Source organism: Lacerta agilis, chromosome 5 (assembly GCF_009819535.1).
Source record: "Lacerta agilis isolate rLacAgi1 chromosome 5, rLacAgi1.pri, whole genome shotgun sequence".
Classification (NCBI taxonomy): domain Eukaryota; kingdom Metazoa; phylum Chordata; class Lepidosauria; order Squamata; family Lacertidae; genus Lacerta; species Lacerta agilis.
Genome location: NC_046316.1, coordinates 31,921,312 through 31,938,920, shown reverse-complemented (window position 1 = coordinate 31,938,920; position 17,609 = coordinate 31,921,312). Strand labels below are relative to the sequence as shown.

The 17,609-nt window shown below is 43.0% G+C and overlaps 1 protein-coding gene across 2 annotated transcripts in view; it reads left to right on the top strand.

Annotated features, from left to right (window-relative positions):
• The window catches only part of LOC117046786 (renalase-like), a 100,331-nt gene extending 83,548 nt beyond the window's left edge, over window positions 1–16,783 (top strand). For both annotated transcript variants that reach the window (XM_033149189.1, XM_033149190.1), the window contains exons 6-7: window positions 1,994–2,169; window positions 16,486–16,783. In XM_033149189.1, the coding sequence (XP_033005080.1) occupies window positions 1,994–2,169; window positions 16,486–16,638 (329 nt within the window). In that variant the 3' untranslated portion in view covers window positions 16,639–16,783. The remainder of the gene's footprint in view (window positions 1–1,993; window positions 2,170–16,485) is intronic.
• Window positions 16,784–17,609: the final 826 nt, after the last annotated feature.

The following is a 17,609-nucleotide window of genomic DNA, read 5'->3' as shown; positions in this document are numbered from 1 at the left end:
GCACCCGTCCTGTGGAACGCCCTCCCATCAGAGGTCAAAGAGATAAGCAACTACTTGACATTCAGAAATTACCTGAATACCTGTTTAGGGAAGTTTTTAATCTGTGACATTTTAATGTATTTTAATATTTGTTGGAAGCCGCCCAGAGTGGCTTGAGGGACCTAGCCAGATGGGCGGGGTACAAATAATAAAAATAATAATAATGAGGTGGCAAAGTACTGGAGCCTCAACTTCAGGATCTGTCCTTCCAGTGAGCACTCAGCGCTGATTTCTTTCAGGGTGGATAAGTTTGATCTTTTTGCATTCCATGGGACTCTCAAGAGTCTCCTCCAGCACCATAATTCAAAAGCATCAATTCTTCGGCGATCAGTCTTCTTTATGGTCCAGCTCTCACTTCCGTACATTACTACTGGGAAAACCATAGCTTTAACTATACGGACCTTTGTCAGCAAGGTGATGGCTCTGCTTTTTAAGATGCTGTCTAGGTTTGTTGTTGCTTTCCTCCCAAGAAGCAGGCGTCTTTTAATTTTGTGACTGCTGTCACCATCTGCAGTGAACATGGAGCCCAAGAAAGTAAAATCTCTCACTGCCTTTTCCACTGTAAAGCATCCCTAATTCACCCTGGAGCTAATGCATTCAACCGATGTGGTTAGTAGAGACATGGTTGGTCTGAATAGTGAGGGAAGGGAGGAAGCAGCTGACAGAACCAGGCAGCAGGATCTACCACTGTCTCACTGGTGGCAGCATACTTTGATTTATTGTCTTACTACAATTATTTCTCCAAGCAACTCAGTGTGGTGCACATGGCTGTCCGCTAATTGTTTTAGCCTCACGCCAACTCTGGAAAATAGGTTAAGTGAAGACAATACGACCAGTACAAGTGTTTCCCAATGAGCTTTGTGGTTGAGTAGGAATTTAAACCTGGAATGCACTGGTCCTAGTCTAACCCTTTACCTACTACAACATATTGCATATTGCTGAACTACAACTTCCGTCATCACTAACCACTGACCGTATTAGGTGGGGTTGATGGGAAATGGAGTTCAGCAACATCTGGAGGACCACAGGTTCTGCATCCTTGGCACACTGTGTGCCTAGTGTGGGTGGCACTGTGGTCTAAACCACTGAACCTCTTGGGCTTGCCAATCAGAAGGTCAGCAGTTCGTAGCCCCACGACAGGGTGAGCTCCCGTTGCTCTGTCCCAGCTCCTGCCAACCTAGCAGTTTGAAAGCATGCCAGTGCAATTAGATAAATAGGTACCGCTGCAGTGGGAAGGGAAACGGTGTTTCTGTGCACTCTGGCTTAAGTCACGATGTTCCGTTGTGCCAGAAGCGGTTTAGTCATGCTGGCCACGTGACCCGGAAAGCTGTCTGTGGACAAATGCTGGCTCCCTCGGCCTGAAAGCGAGATGAGCACTGCAACCCCATAGTCGCCTTTGACTGGACTTAACCATCCAGGGGTCATTTACCTTTTACCTTTTATATACTTTAGTTACTAGGTGGTACATTCCTCTCTATATGGTCCTCAGGACTCTCTCTCTAAGCTACACCCCCTGTCCCCAAGCCACAACTTTAGTGTTTTTGCCCGCTTATATTGTGTCCTTGAACTCCAATAATGCCTCCTGCTTGTGCAGATAGATGACAGAGAGGGGCTTGTGAATATGTGAGGATACTAGCCCATTGTACAAAAGTAAAAAATACATTTATTACCTCTGGCGTGTGGCCCTCAGAAGGGAATGCAGTCTTCAGGCTGAAAAAGGTTACCCACCCCTGAATTAAATGTTGTTCAGAGAGAAAACAGATTACCGGTATAATGCTTACTTTGCGCTATCCATATTAACTCTCAGGGAGCTACTATGCCATTAGTTGCTTTTGGATTCCAATTGAAGCTGCGTTTAAGTTACAAAACAGTGCTGAATCTTGAACATATTTATTTGGAGGCCATCTGTAAATATATATGTATATATATATGTATTTCTTTGTGTCTCTTGCAGAATCACCTGATGTCGCGCCATCTGTTGTTGTTCACACCAGCGTTCCCTTTGGAACTAGCCACTTGGAGTCAGACAAGGAAAAGGTTCAGCAGTTGATCCTAGACCAGCTGAAAGATGTTGTACCTAGTTTGCCTAAACCAGCCAGCATCAAGTGCCATAGGTGGAGGTATTCTCAGGTAATCTCTAATAATGGATGATAGCAAAATGCCCAAGTCAGATACCATCCAAGGATAGCTTGTTCGGGAATGTGAGAGGCGCACATGATTTTTATTCAAGTGTTGCACTGGCTTCTGAACACTGACTCGCTGTAGTTTGTTCAGCATTTTGTGAGACATCTGAATGCAAGCCGCCTACATATCACTGTTGTATCAGGATGTGGTCCCTTGCTGAAGCTTTGTGGTATAGCACAAAGAGCCAGGGCTTTGTTATGAGGGCACATGATGCACTCATCTCATTGAAGCTAAGCGGGTCTAGATCCAGACAAAGGGGAGACCACCTACCAATACCATTTACAGCACTTTGAGTTCTGTATGTGTGGGTTTAGTTGAATTATTGGCATCTCCAGTTAAGTATTATGCCTGCCGCCAACTATGGAAAATGTGCAGAATTGGGTGTAAGCATTCCATGAGGTTGACCCATTCTAAGGTAGGTTCATACCCACCTTCTTTAGAAAAGCACCCTGCAATGGCAGCAGCAGCAATCATGGTGGTCAACCGTATCACAGAGAGAGACCCTATATCCATGCACCACTGTGGCGTGAAAACCTGGGGTCGCACAGAGGGCCTGAAGTCTATTCTTTATTCTGCTTTATCTTTTCTGACCCTGTTAGTTCTTTGTTCTTGCTACAGGACAACTGAGCGTTGCAGGACAGTTACTTATCAAATGTGTGAAATGGAGCAGAGAAACTGTTGCTATCTTGGTTCTCTGTGTGAGTCCCTTCTGGAGATAGATGCCCCCCATCCCAGGTTGGGCCTCCAGCTAGCCAGATGCTGGGAACAAAAAAATGGTGCCTCTGATGTAATCATGGTTAGCTATTTTCCTATCTCTGGATAAAAGATGATAAAGGGAAATAGTATATAGCTGGCTGTCAAATATGATACACCTTGCTCTGGTGGCTGAAATGGCTGTTTCTTCATATATGTCTCTCTTCTGGCATAGCTTCTTCTCTTCTTCTATGCCTTCACATAAACTAATGGAGCCATAACAACATTTGTAGAAGGAGAATGAATATATATATATATATATAGAGAGAGAGAGAGAGAGAGAGAGATTGATATATTGATATAGCAACTGTAATGTGTGTGCAGATAATTACCAGAAGATGCTGATAGTTACCAGATAGATAGATAGATATCATCACATCGCGCAATGAATTTCACAAGATGTTACAGGGCAGGACCAGACATGGATATATACCTGTTATGCTCATCACACTGCCCCTGAAGAAACTTGTTTGTTTGTTTGTTTGTTTTATAAAAGTCCATTTTTTAAAGACAATACCCTCAAGTAACCAGTAGAAGAATAAACAATACCAAACAGCAAAGTAAACAACAATCAAACTGCAAGATAAAAACATCAAGGCCAGCAAATTAAACAGCAGCTTTAACCAAACAAACAAAAAAAGACAATGAGAGGATCTTAGATACATTAAAAGCATGAAAGAACAGTACTGTATAATCTTTCCCTGGCACCCAAAATATAACTAAGGAAAGATCCCAGAAAGCATATCTAGGGACAGGATTCCATAATTTAGCACCACCAGTAAAAGGACCCCCTTGCTTGCAAGCACCTCCCTGCCCCCAGAAGACTAAAATGACTCTGAATATAAGTTCATGTTGAAAGTGGTGGTCCTTTAGACACCCTGGCCTCAGGCTGCTCAGCTTTAAAAATCAAAACTATGATGAACATGAAAAATGGAAACAGCGATTATCTTTGATAACTCCATTTGCTTGGTTTCCTATTTCTCTGCTTTGTTTTCATTTTGTACTGTGCCTTATAAGCCATTATTTTAAATCGTAAATTGTCTTGTATGCATTGGCAGAAAAGGGCCATATAAACTTAGCCAGTTAGTCACCTTTCCATTTCTGCCATGGCTCTGGAGCCTGGGAGCCAGTGTGGTGTAGTGGTTAAGAGCGGTAGTCACGTAATCTGGTGAACCGGGTTCGCGTCTCCACTCCTCCATATGCAGCTGCTGGGTGACCTTGGGCTAGTCACACTTCTTTGAGGTCTCTCAGCCCCACTCACCTCACAGAGTGTTTGTTGTGGGGGAGGAAAGGAAAGGAGAACGTCAGCTGCTTTGAAACTCCTTAGGGTAGTGATAAAGCGGGATAGCAAATCCAAACTCTTCTTCTTCTTCTTCTTGAAATTAAAAGAAGAAAAGTAGATTTTAAGGCACGTTTTTTTGCCAATGCACATGATTCATACTCATCTTGTAGCATTGGTTTGTCCCTTGTTCTTAAATGTGACTGCCACAATACATGTGCAACAGCCTCTTAGGAGGTGAGCATAGCCTGCCCTGAAACTTGAGTTTTATCACTCGCTCATCTCCCCACTTTCATCCAGCTACAAAGTGATCTGGCTCTGGGACTCCCTTTCTGTCAAAGGAAGGGGCAAATTGAGCTTCTGCCTCAGCAGCAGGAGGCTCAAATGCCACTCTTGCTCCAGAGTGGCAGGAAGCAGCCTCTGAACCAGCAAGAGGCCATCTGAGGACCAGAGGTTAAAAATACTACCATAAGGTAATCTGTTTTGATCATAATATAATAGCAGCAGCAGCAGGATTTCCAGAGTGGTTATCATTATGGCAGCTAGATTTAATTACAAAGATAAAAACACCAGGTTGTTAATTAGGTTTATTGTGGTTATTATAATTCATCACTCGTGCTACTGTAATGCCCACAATGGCCTGCACTGTAATAGCTGGTTTGAAATTAGGGACATGGTATTTAATTCCTGGAGCCCAGAGAGAAGAAGAGAGATGCACAACTCTGAACACGATTCATGGATCTTAGGGTTGCCATGGAGCAAAAACAGAGGCCGCCACTGAGGCAGCCAGAGCTTGACAAGTGTGTGTCTCGTAAGCATGTTTGCAATTATCTGTTTGCCACATTCATCTTATAGGTAGGCATCTAAAGTTTCAATCCTATGCACCCTTACCCTAGGAGTTAGCTTCCCTAACAAACATCATCAGCGTCATCACTTTATTTGTACACCGCCTTTCCACAAAAAAAGATGTTGTGTTGTCCACAACAACAAGAACAACAATACATCACGTAATCAACACATTGTAAGAATAATTTCATACCAACAGCAATAATAAAACAGCAACATATAAGGAACGTAAGAGCGTGCAAAAGACAACAACTTTTCAGTACTATAAATATAGCAAGGTTACACCAACTGGCCACATCAAAAATAATAAGGGTGCTTTGAACAGATCTTTTCTTGGACCTATATATTCTCTAGCCACCACTTCTGTGTCCACTACAGGTTAGCCAAGAACCAAGCTTAGGATTGTGTGGCATGGTACTTTAGGGCTAGGCATATAGCTCAGGGCCAAAGTAAATGGGGCATGAAATGGATCCTTGCATTTAACATTTATGCAAACCTTATAATGCACATAATGACCCACATGCCAGATAACGTCCTCTGCACGTGAAGTCATAAATCACCTAGTGTTTGGAGAACGTTGTCAGCAATATGCTGATGGCACATAGCTCCACTTCTCCTTTACATTTGCAGGTGAGGCAGTGTATGTGCTGGACCATTTTCTTGCTTTGGTAATGGACTGGACGAGAGCCAGTAAACTGAAGCTCAATCCATATAAGAATGAGGCATTGTTAGTGAGTGGTTCCCTAGGCTGAATGGCTGGTTGTCTGCTCTTGATGGGGTTTCACTTCTGAAGGAGCGGTTACATAGCTCAGGGGTACTTTGCTGTCACTTGAGGTTCACGTGGCCCCAGTGCTGTGGAGTTCCTTCCATTAGTTTGGCTGGTGGCCCAGCTGCACCCATATCAGGACAGGGGCAGTCTTAACTACAGGTACTGTTGTGTATGCTCTGGTAACTTCTAGGTTAGATTAAAGCAATGTGTTATACGTGGAGCAGCCTCTGATGACAGTTCCGAAACTTTAGCTGGTGCAGAATTTAGCGGCCAGGTTGCTCTCTGAGACAAGACAGTTTGAGCATATAATGCCAATCTCGGCCCAACTGCACAGGCTGCCATTTAGTTTATAGACCCATTTCAGAGTGCTGGTTTTGACCTATACAACTGTAAACAGCTCAGGACTGCAGTACCTCAAGAACCACAACATGAGAATGGGCCTTTTCTGCAGTGACTCCCCATTTGTGGAATTCTCTCCCCGGGCAATCTTGCATATCTTTAGGTGCCTGGCAAAAACATACCTCTTCTCCCAGGCCTTAAGATAATTAAACTATCTGTGACAAGGGGGGGGGGGGGGACCTTGGTTCTCAAGCGGTTTAGATGATGAACAAATCTGCTCCCAAACGCCAAAAACCAAGAAGTAAGTGTTCCGGTTTTTGAACATTTTTCAGAAGCCGAATTTCCGATGTGGCTTGGTTTTTGGACGTATTTCATCTGTTTTTATATTGTCAACCACCCTGTGATCTTCTGGTAAAAGGTGGTGTAGAAATTTAATAAATAACAATGGTGATGGTGATTGGTGATGGTGATGATGACAACGACAAAGAGGTCTTTGCCTGCCCCATTAATTCACACATGCTTATATATTAGATGTTGCTGATTCATAAGAAGCTTATTTGTTAGCCATAGATCTGTCCCCGTAGATGGCATTAAGTGAATGTAATTGAAGAATGCATTCTCAGAAAGGAAGCTTCCTACAAAAACTGACTACTGACTATGCAGTGGTGCTCACTAATTACCTTACAGCCATTTTTGCTTTTAACATTCCAATCAACTATTGACACAGCAGCAAAAGGAGAAAATGAAGGGTGGACGTGGTCCCCCCAACCCCCCGAGGCTTTCAAGCGGGATTTATTCTTTTTGTTAATTCAGTACAGCCATTATGCCCTTCATATGGGCCAAATACAATCCCAGGATTAAAATGCAGACATTACAATTATCCATGGAAGATGTGGGATTAGTCCTCCCAAACTTCTATTGATACTACTTAGCAGCACAGCTGCCGTGCTCTATCCCATGGTTTAATTATGATAAGACAACATTAGCATCAGCAATCAAGGATTCCTGAGCCAGAAAGTCTTTTCGGCCATCATGTTGCATTGTGGTAGGACTCGGGGGGGGGGGAGCATAGCCTGAGCAATATGGTCATTTCATACTTGTTTTATAAGCGGCGCATTTGCTATATCATTGAAATTATATCTTAAAGGAGCCCACATTCCTAAAAGCAGACCCACCTCCCATTCCCAAGCACAAAGGGTCAAAAGGCACGTTGACTTGGTCTCTCCTGCTGAATCAGAAGGGCATCTCTGCCATAGGTATCATACAGCCAAAATGACCCTATGGAAGGGGATTTTGAATTTCGAAGTACAGCACTGTCAGCTAATAATAATCCTAAATAGGCATGCTGCATTTCTTCCCTGTATGTGCGCATATGTGTGCATACTTGCGTGATTCCTGGATTACGGGGGGGGGGGGTGGACTAGATTACCCTCGGCATCCTGTCCAACTCCACAATGCTATTATTCTGTGTGCACACTGACTAGTCACTAGAAGATCCAATGTAGCCAAAGGACAGAAGACCTCTTTTAACTCTCTTTCCCTCCATAGGATAGGGTTCTCTTCTGCCTATTGTTTGAATTGTAGGTCCAGAGGCTTGTGTCTTGCCCAGTTGCTTCTGCACACCTGTTGTTCACTCCTGTTGCACCCTGCTCCCTTTCAGGTGGCCCTCTTTTGCTTTGTCCATTCTCCTCCCCATTACAGTCCAGGAACAAGTGAGCTAGTCTCCCTAGTTTTAGCTGGCTTAGAGCGCCAGTTAAATTCTTAACAGCAGTGGGGCTGGATTTTACAAGTCCCAATTAAACACCTGAAGCACATGATTTATTATTTTGTAGACAATGATTTTTGTTACGAATGATCGGAGCTGTTGTTGCTCGGTACCATCGTTTTCTTACTAAGGTTGATGCTTTGTGCTGCCTTGTACCTAGTGACATACAATAACACAAGGGAAGTAGAGCAGTAAACTTGACATTTGTAGTTCAGTTGCACTTCTAAACAAATCTTTGATCCGGAAGAGGCAAACCCAAACTGAACAACAACAGATTCCAGGGAAGAGTCAAGTGGGAAACTTTACTGGGAAGATTTGAAGGGGGGGGGGTTGCATTCTTTTTCTTAAGCTGCTGTTTGTTATTTTTTTAAAAAAAAAACCTTCTCATTTGTTTTGCTGTCTTTCACTTCTATATCATTTGGTCTCACTGCCAGAGGGATGTACATCTTTTGATCTACCTAAAAGAACCTTTACTCTGAAGCAAGCGTTGATCTATGTCCCATTCCCCCACCACCACCACCACCAAAAACATTAATAATGTTCATTTCTACTGTGTATTAAAATGGGGTTTGGTTGTTCAGAAGATTTTGCTCCAGTTGTTGTCATTTCAGTTGCCACTCTATTCTTTTTCATCTAGTTTTAAAAACTCTTTATCTTTTTCCCTTTCACATTTCACAACACTGACACTCTAAGGCAGCTACACAGCATCAAAACCAAATACAGTTATTTGAAACAGCAACAACAACAATCAAAAAAGCAGCAGAACCTTCCTCCTAAAAAGCTCAGTACCATAGACAGAAAGCAAAAGGCGCTTTGCAAACACACTGTTTGTCTCGGAGTTCCAAAGCCTTGAAAGGGACTGCCCAGGGCAATTCTCTCCCATACTTGAAGTGAAAGAAGGCCTCCAATGAATATCTTGAAGAATAGGTAGGTTTATAGTGGAGAAGATGGTCCTTTAACTACCCTGAATGGCAGTCAAAGACTAATGAATTGGGCACTTTAAATTGGGCCCAGAAAGTGAACAGGGAACCAGTAGAGTTCATCAGAATTGACATACAGTCATACCTTGGATCCTTAATGCCCTGGAACTCAGACATTTTGGCTCCCAAACTCCGCAAACCCGGAAGTGATTTTGCGAACATTCTTTTGGAAACCGAACGTCCTGCAGCCAATTAGAAGCAGTGATTTGGTTTTTGAATGTTTTGGAAGCCAAACAGACTTCCGGAACAGATTCTGTTCGACTTCCAAGGTACGGCTGTATATTCTCTGTGGTGCATCCCGCAGTTTCGTGGCGACATTTAGTACTAATTGTTCACAGGAACTCTTCAGAAGCACTTAATAATGATCTCAGGGTCAGTAGTAAGTAATAGTAAGCAGTGAGTAGTAGGGAATGAGACAGGCTCTTAGGTTATGCTATGCTTTTAATAGGTTATGTTATACTCTGGATTATGTTATGTTTTAATAGATTATGTTTTAATAAGGATGAGAGTGTTGGAGATATGTGCAAATGTGTATGGTAAATCCGGTCTTTGGGTGTTTGATTTTCGTTGTTGTGTATACTGTGTATATACGGACAATGACAATAAATAAATCTTAAGTACAGGATGTGAGTAAAGCACGGCAGTGATTAGCTTCTCTAAAAAGAGTGATAATTACAAGCGAATCTTAATAATGTAAGCCACATAATAATGGAAGGAATAATTGACATTAGGTGTCCTTATAAATATACCGGTAATACAATTTTCATAGCGTTTGAAATTTCTGGATGTTTTCCCATTGTTGATCAATATTTCCGGCAAAATGAAAAGGAATAGAAAACTGGTCTGAAACAAAAAGAAACTGAATTCAACAGAGAAAATTGCAGAGTTCTTCAGTTAGAGGGAAGGAAATCAATTGTACAAGTATAGGATTGGGGGGGGGGGAATACCTGGCTGTGATGTCTGGATCACAGTCCTGCACAACATGAACATGAGTCAGCTGTGTGATGTAGCATCAATACAGGCTAATGCAGTTTTAGCCTAATAGAGCCATGGTTTCCAATATGTAAGAAGTAAAGGCACCACTTTATTCTGCACAGTTCAGAGCTCATCTGGAAGCACTGTGCACAGTTCTGCCTTCACACTTTAAGAAGGATATAGACAAACCAGTACAGGTTCAGGAAAAAGTCAACAAAGATGATTGAGAATCTGGAAAATAAGGCCTATGAGGAAAACTTGAAAGAAATGGGCAACTTGGGTCTGGTGAATTCTGAGGCAGATCGCAACAGCACTCAGATACCCAATGATTCTCACACAGAAGACAGCAAAGATTTGTTCTCTGCTGCCCCAGAGGATAGGACTAAAACTATTGGGCTTAAATCAATATAGGAGGGTGGATTTCAGCTGGAGAAATGTCTAAGTAAGAACAAGCCTATAGTCAAACCAGTTATCTAAGGGAGAGATGGAGGTCTTTAAGCAAAGTCTAGTCAAATCATCTAGCTATGGGTTTCTTGTACTGAGGAAGGGGTTGCACTAGATGCCTACAAGGCCCCACTAAGTTTGGTCATTCTTTTCCTTTCCTTCCTTCCCCTTGTATTCATTCCTACATACAACTGCCATTTCACTAGGGCATGCCCTGCCCCTGCCCTCCTTTCCGTGACAATGTGGAGCGGCGAAAGCTGGTCCCAGAAGTGTGCACTTGGGTTCCTCCTGCACGTATGTTCTCTGCAGACAGATTGCTCCTAGGCACTGCCATAGATGCCGTGCCCCTTGAGCAGCTGCAGCTTTGGACACTGCAGTCTGGCACTGCGTTACAGAGTTCGGGAAAGAGAAATTCTCTCTATCCCATTAACTCCTCCCACACACATACACCGTCAGCCTGAACAGGCAGGCTTACGGATCCATAACGATAGCCGTGGCAGCAGATGTCACGGTAATGCTCTGCATGACTCATCTACTGTACTCTGTGCTCTCCAGAGAGTCCTGCTTTTTTATACGGGCTCGTTTGTGAAAGGTGGAATCAGGCAGGCCAAACAGGCCACCACGAGCTGTCAAGTCTCGAACTGCTTCCTAAAAGCACATCCCTTCCATTATTAAAGAAAGCTCAGTGGCCCACATACAACAGCTGGCTTGCAATGGCTGGAGACAGTTCTTTCCTCCCTCCCCCCCACCCCCCCCACCCAACCGCCTTTTAAACAAAAAAGGCCACTGGGCATGCTAAATGTTAAAGGGAGCTGATACACAGGGGGAAGAGAAACTTTGCTGGGTTTACTGCACAGTTGGTTCTTGGCTGCAGATCCTTAACCACAGTGGTAGAATGTATAGGGGGAATATCCATTGACTGTGCTGGAAAGGCTGACACAGGAAGTGAGGAGAGAAAGACAAAGAGAGGTCCAAAAGTTCTCTTTCCCATAGGAATGTGTCTGGCCCCTGATAACAGGATGTTGGATTAGATGGGCCTACTGGGCTCTCCTTATGCCATGGCTTAATTTGGTCACATCACTCTCCTGTTGGCCCCTGCTGCACTTTGTTTTCACACCCTATCTTCCCCTTCTCCTCCTTGTACTAAATAATTTCTTTCCCTTTCTTTTTTTCATCCTGCAGGCTCAGCTATTCGTTCTCTGTAATGGGTCAATTGGGAATTTCCAAGGGGCTGCTTCTCCCCCCCCCCGCCGCCCCCAAAATGAAAAGGAAAAAAAAATTAAATTGGATTTTGTTTTTAGATACTTTTGTCCAGTGTTAAATTTAGAAAGTTCAAGGCACTGTATACTTAGATGGTTTTTAAGCTATGCTCATGAAACAGCAGGGTAAGAGAAGCTCAGCCTTCTCTCACTGTATTTTCAGTTTGATGGCTTCTCCAGACAATCTGTTGAGCATCCTGATTTGCTTGCACTAAGTTTAGAAGGAGGTTGGATTGTACCCAGTCTCTGCCTGGATACAACAATGAGCATTCTGATATGCTTTGAAGGTATTTATACTTCTGGTTAATCATTCATTCATTCATTCCATGCTTTTCAATGCATTTCCCCATCACCTTCCTAACTGCAAAAAGCCTGTTTATTTTTTAAAAAGTGTATTTGTTGTGCTAGGATGGCGGAGTGCTTTAACCCACTTCAGCTATGCAAGGCTGAATTTCCCAGTATGCACTTCAGCCTCTCCCATAGATTGTTGACAGCTTGGAAGTTCCCTCGGTCAAATATCACGGTGAGCCCTAACACCCCACTTTTCTCCAGAGAAAAGAAAAGGGCCTGGGTTCTGTCTGTTCCCTAACTCCATCAACACTCAGCACATGCACACACACACACACACACACACACACACACAACAGTGGATATTGCAATTGGTGTCAATAGCCAAGCATGCTACTTGGCATGAAGTGCATGTAATGTAAAGCCCTGGCTTTACATGGCTCTGTCTATGGTGCGGATGGGTATTGGCTTTATATTACATGCATAAAGGAAAATGAAAATGCAGGCCACTCTAAATTATTCATTGATCTCAGTTAACGTGATGCACAATCCCTTCTCTTAGTCTTGCCAGAAGATGTACATTTCAGTCAATATTACAAGCGTATCTCTGATTCAATAAATATTTGACAGCAACATTCATAAACATTGGCATCCATCGCAGTGAAAAACTTAACCAGGAAGAGTATAAAATTGGACCTTTTTCGCCCATGTTGATTGCTTTGTCATCACATGCAGCCATTAGCATCACCCACGGTATTCATTCCTTTAACCTCCATCCACCCTGCTTGAGATTTTCAGCAGACTTCAGCGAAAGCCAGTTGGGACATTTCAGTTCACACATCGTGTCAATTTGTATGATACAAAGGCTGGTGCTCTTGGTTAACAACTGCCTTCCAAATAAAAGTTTTGCAAAAGTTGGTGTTGCAACGCTTGGTGATAAACATGTATAAGATAAAGCAATAAATGAGTAAAATAAAACTGATTAAGGAGCAACGTCTCCATCAGTCAGGCTGAGCATTATGTTCCTGTGAATGTCTTTAGTTGTTAATTTGAATACGAAACAAGAGTGCTGAGGTTTGAGACTTAATGTTGGGCTTGCTTTAAGAGTTGTTAGTAATGTTTTGCCTGCCTTACTTTAGTTCTTTTTTACAATGTGTTTTATTGATGCTTTCTCATTGTATTTACATTGAGGCTGTTAGCCGTCTTGAGCACTGGGTACGAATTTTAACACATGAAATAAATAAAATATGCCTTTTATCCGCAAGCTAAATTCAGTTCAGAGTTGAAAAGGGTTAAAGGTTAAAAATTGTTGATGCCGCCGGAGCGGCAAAAGTCAAATGGCCCCCTCGGCAGAATGTGGAAGTGGGCCACCAAATGCAGTAGGAGCAGCTAACTACATTTTGAGAAGGATGTAGAATAATACACATTACCATTGGGGGTGGGGGCTGCTATTAGACTATTAAGTCCAGTGCTTTTGTTCAGTCGGAACTCGCTTGACGTGAGTTTCAGCACCTCTCAGGTGGGTGCCATTGCCATTCTAAGAGAACGAGGGAGGTGTTCACGGTGAGTTCCGGCACCACTTTTTCTATTAAAGAAAAATTAGCACTGATTAAGTCTAACATTAACTAGGCATATTTGTAAGCATTACCAATGCCTTTTTTTTTTTTACAATAATTGTCAAAGAAGGAATGCAAACCTACAGAAGCAAGCAGCCCAGTGCACAGACATTGTCTAGTAATATGGACTGCTACATGACAATGCAGGATTTCTAAAAGCAGACTTTACAGGTTTGCGGGGGCGAACAATAAAAAATAAAAATGAAAAAGATTTCTGCTTGTTGTTAGAAGGATTCAGCCATCTCAAGGCTGGGTGAACTTCCCTATAAGTTATATATATGGAAACAAGGCAGCATAGGAAGGTACCTTGTACTGAGGCAGACCCTTCCTCCATCTGGCTCAGTGCTGTCCACACTGCCTGGCAGGAGCTCTCCATGGTGTCAGGCTGGGGATTAAACCTAGGACCTTCTATATAAAGCAGATGCTTTACCACTGAGCTGTGGAAGAAGGGGGCAAATGCAGAAAGATCAGGTGAGTAGGCAAGAAAGTAAACATGGTGGTCAAAAGAGGGAGGCAGTAGGTAGCCTAGGGAAAGGCATATGGTAGAAGTGACAACCAAATGGAGAAGGGATGGGGATGAACAGGGCAGGTGAGGCAAGATGAGCAGGAAAAGGTGGGAAGCAGGAGAAGGCTAAGAGTGCAGCAGGACAGAAACCAAGGCCGAGAGGAAGGAAGATGTGGCTGGCATTAGCTTGCTGACTCAGCTGTGGCTCATCTTTATAGCCATATGGCAGGCATAGCTTTAATTCAAGATAAAGTATTTCCGTATCACTTCTTTCATCTGAGTCAGTGGTTTTGATAAGCAGTCGTTGCTGTTTTGCCCTGTTGACATTAATCTGTGGATGTGTCCCTTTTATAAAGCCCAGGCAAATTCCATATCTGTAAACATATAAACAGCTATTTCCATTTGCATCAGCAGTAATCACAGTCTATGTTCCTTTTTATTTATATTGTACTCTCTTTCTGTAAACGGGTCTATTGATGCTAAAAGGAATCTATTCCACTCCTCTCCTAACAAAGTCAAGGGGTGGAGGGGACCACGCATGCAGTGTTTACTTTGCCCAGAGAAATGTAATGCCATTTCTCACTGTTTAGAGAACTCCTTGACCATTAGCAGTATCATAGGTTCAACATACATTGTGTTTTTATGTATTGGATTTGGACCACTGCTTCTGTGCTTTCTTCAAATTGAGAGGTGTTTTTTATTTTATTTTAATAATGCTGAATATATGCAAACCATTGCTCCAGACAAATCCCAAATCCTGAACTGATTCTGGTTGACCCAGGATTTGGCCAGAGTGGGTTGAGGCAGCCCCAGGTCTCCCAGATCAATCTGGGCCTGTCTAAAGGGTGGGTCAGGAGGTGAGGTGAGAAAGGAGTAGAAGGAAACGCATGCACACTGCCGCCTCCTCCCTCACCCACCCACCCACCAAATGTTCAATTGTGGTTTTAAGCCCTAATGAAAAACTGTGCAAGGCCCCAATCCATTTTGGGCCCTGGATCCAGGTCAGGATCAGATTAGGGCCACTCCAAAGGGCCAAATGAGGCCCTGAATCAGATTAGGGGCTTTCACAGCCATAATGCAAACCTGCACACTGATAACATGGCTTATGGGCAGAGGCTTAGGCATGCTCTTTCCAGAGAGGCCTACCTGAATGCCTTCTTTATCATCTTTTTGGAGGCAGCTGAAAACCTTTTTATTTACTCAGACTTGCAAATTGTACTTAAAATCCTGGCTCTTAACTTGATTCATTCACTCTAAGTTGTAAGGAGGTTTTTTTGCTTCTTCTTACTCTTCTGGTTGCTTTTAATTGCTATATCTTGTCTTTTTAACATTGTTTTGTTACAAGTCAAACAAGGGGTATTTATTGATGGGTAGCTATATTAAACGATGATGGTGTTGTAGTGCTAGCTGTCATAAGAAATCTCTTAATTGGAGTCGTAGCCTATATAAGGCATGGGGATTCAATCTTTCCAAGTTTAAATCTATTTATTTATTTATCCATCTAGTCATGCATCCATTTATTTACATTTATATCCCACCTTTGTTCCATCCTGGAACCCAAGGCAGCGTCCATTGATTTCCCAGGCGGACTCCCATCCAGGACCTCTTTGCACCCAGACCTGCTTAACTCTAGCAATCATGGGTGTTCTATCATGCAGCTTCAGACTATGCTGAAATTGGTGGGCATAGAAGCCAACTCCTACGGGCTGAGGTCCCTTCGTCCCCACCCCATAAAATATTTGAAGGGGCCACTCCCCCCCCCATAGGTTGAAGGGAATTCCCATTCAAATGGTATGCCATGTCATTTGATCGAATATGCAGGGTGGGACTTACCTGCCCCCCAAAAAAGTTTTATTCAAGTGGGCATCCATGTTGCCGGGTGCAGGTGAGGCACACCAAACCAACTTGGCTTGGCAGGTGCCATACTGGGGGAAATACTTTTCCCAGTGCAGTTGGCTCACATGTGCGGCAGCATGCCATGTGCAAAGAGAGGAGAATGAAAGACCTCCTTCGATTCCCCCATGAGATCCAGCGAGGAAGGTAAATGTACGAATGAGTGGAAATGGCTTTGGAACCAGAAAAAGCAGGCTTCGGTACTTTGTATTTTCTATGAGACAAGTATTGCGTGCTGCTAAGATTCATATTGCCGATGTTTCAAAACTCGGCAACATCAGTAGTGCAAATGTATTTTAGGCAGATGGCCTTCATGAATTTTATAGAGGTTTCAGTTCCTTTTCCCTCCTCGTGTCATAAAGCATTTTACCATAGAATGAAAGAGCACTAAACATGTTTGTTGTGATAGGTGTCAATTATTATTAAAACGAAGGGACTGTTTCTTCCAATTAACGCACGTCTTTCCTTGAGATATGAGTTACTCATATGTCATGCAATATAATGAATAGCTGCTTATTTTTCTAATCCCCTCCATGTTTGTTTTTTTCCAGGTTACCAAAGCTTTCCCTGGCAGTCCAGGACAAATAACTCTCCATACAAAACCGTTTCTTGTCTGTGGAGGTGATGGATTTATTCATTCCAACTTTGATGGGTGCATAGATTCAGCAATGAGTATTGTGCAGGCTTTGAAGTCCAGTTTGTAGGATTTTTCATCATTTGCTTGCTTGTTTCCTGTCCCACCCCCATGCCATCTTATTTCTATGACGAATTATACAATATACTAAAGCTTGATATACTTTACCTACTTGCCCTCTATTTTAAGGAAATAAATCATGAGAAGTCTTCAGACGTTTCACAGACTTATTGCAATAGTTGGAAATGTTGCTTATTTATTTGCTCTGCCTTGAAGACACTCACTGTGATAACTTTTCTGGCTTCACAGAGTGTCAGACACACATAAATATGGTTGTATACCTTCTGTCTTCACCCAAATTCCCCAGCTCTCGGCAAAACATTTCCACCAATTTTAGATGGGTAAGGGGGAGGAAAACTTAGACTACCTCCTTAATTATTATAGGGACCAACCACCAAAGAACAGCAAGCCAGTGAGTTAAATGGGTAGTTGTGTGATTCTGACTGGGATCGGTCATCTGTATTCACCAGTTTTAGCATCATATGAAGTCACATGATGCAACCACCATGCTGGATGCAGTGAGGGCCTAGATGGGAGGCCACCTGGAAAACCAGTGGACACTATATTGAGTTCCACAATGGAACAAAGTTGGGATATACAAGCCATGGTGGTGTGGCTTTCCTGACCATGTTCACACGCTAAAACGGTCTTGCAAAATGTTCAAGTTGCCAAATCCTGGGAAAGCCAATATCACAACACAGCTTCTATTTCAAAACATGATTTGGATGTTTCTCTGTTGCACAGAAATGACATGAACCAGTTCTCTACGCAGTGATGTCAAGGAGATGCAAAATGGGAAGGTGGTGTGGTGACAGAACAGGAAGTGCAGGGGAACTGATGAAACCTTTTCCTGTGCAGCAAGGTAGCACCCAAAGTCTCTCATAGTACCTCGTGGCCTTGCACTTTTTCCCAGAACCATTTTACCATGTGAATGCGAAGGAATGTCACCTCGTGGTGATTATTCCACCTTTTAAAATGGCC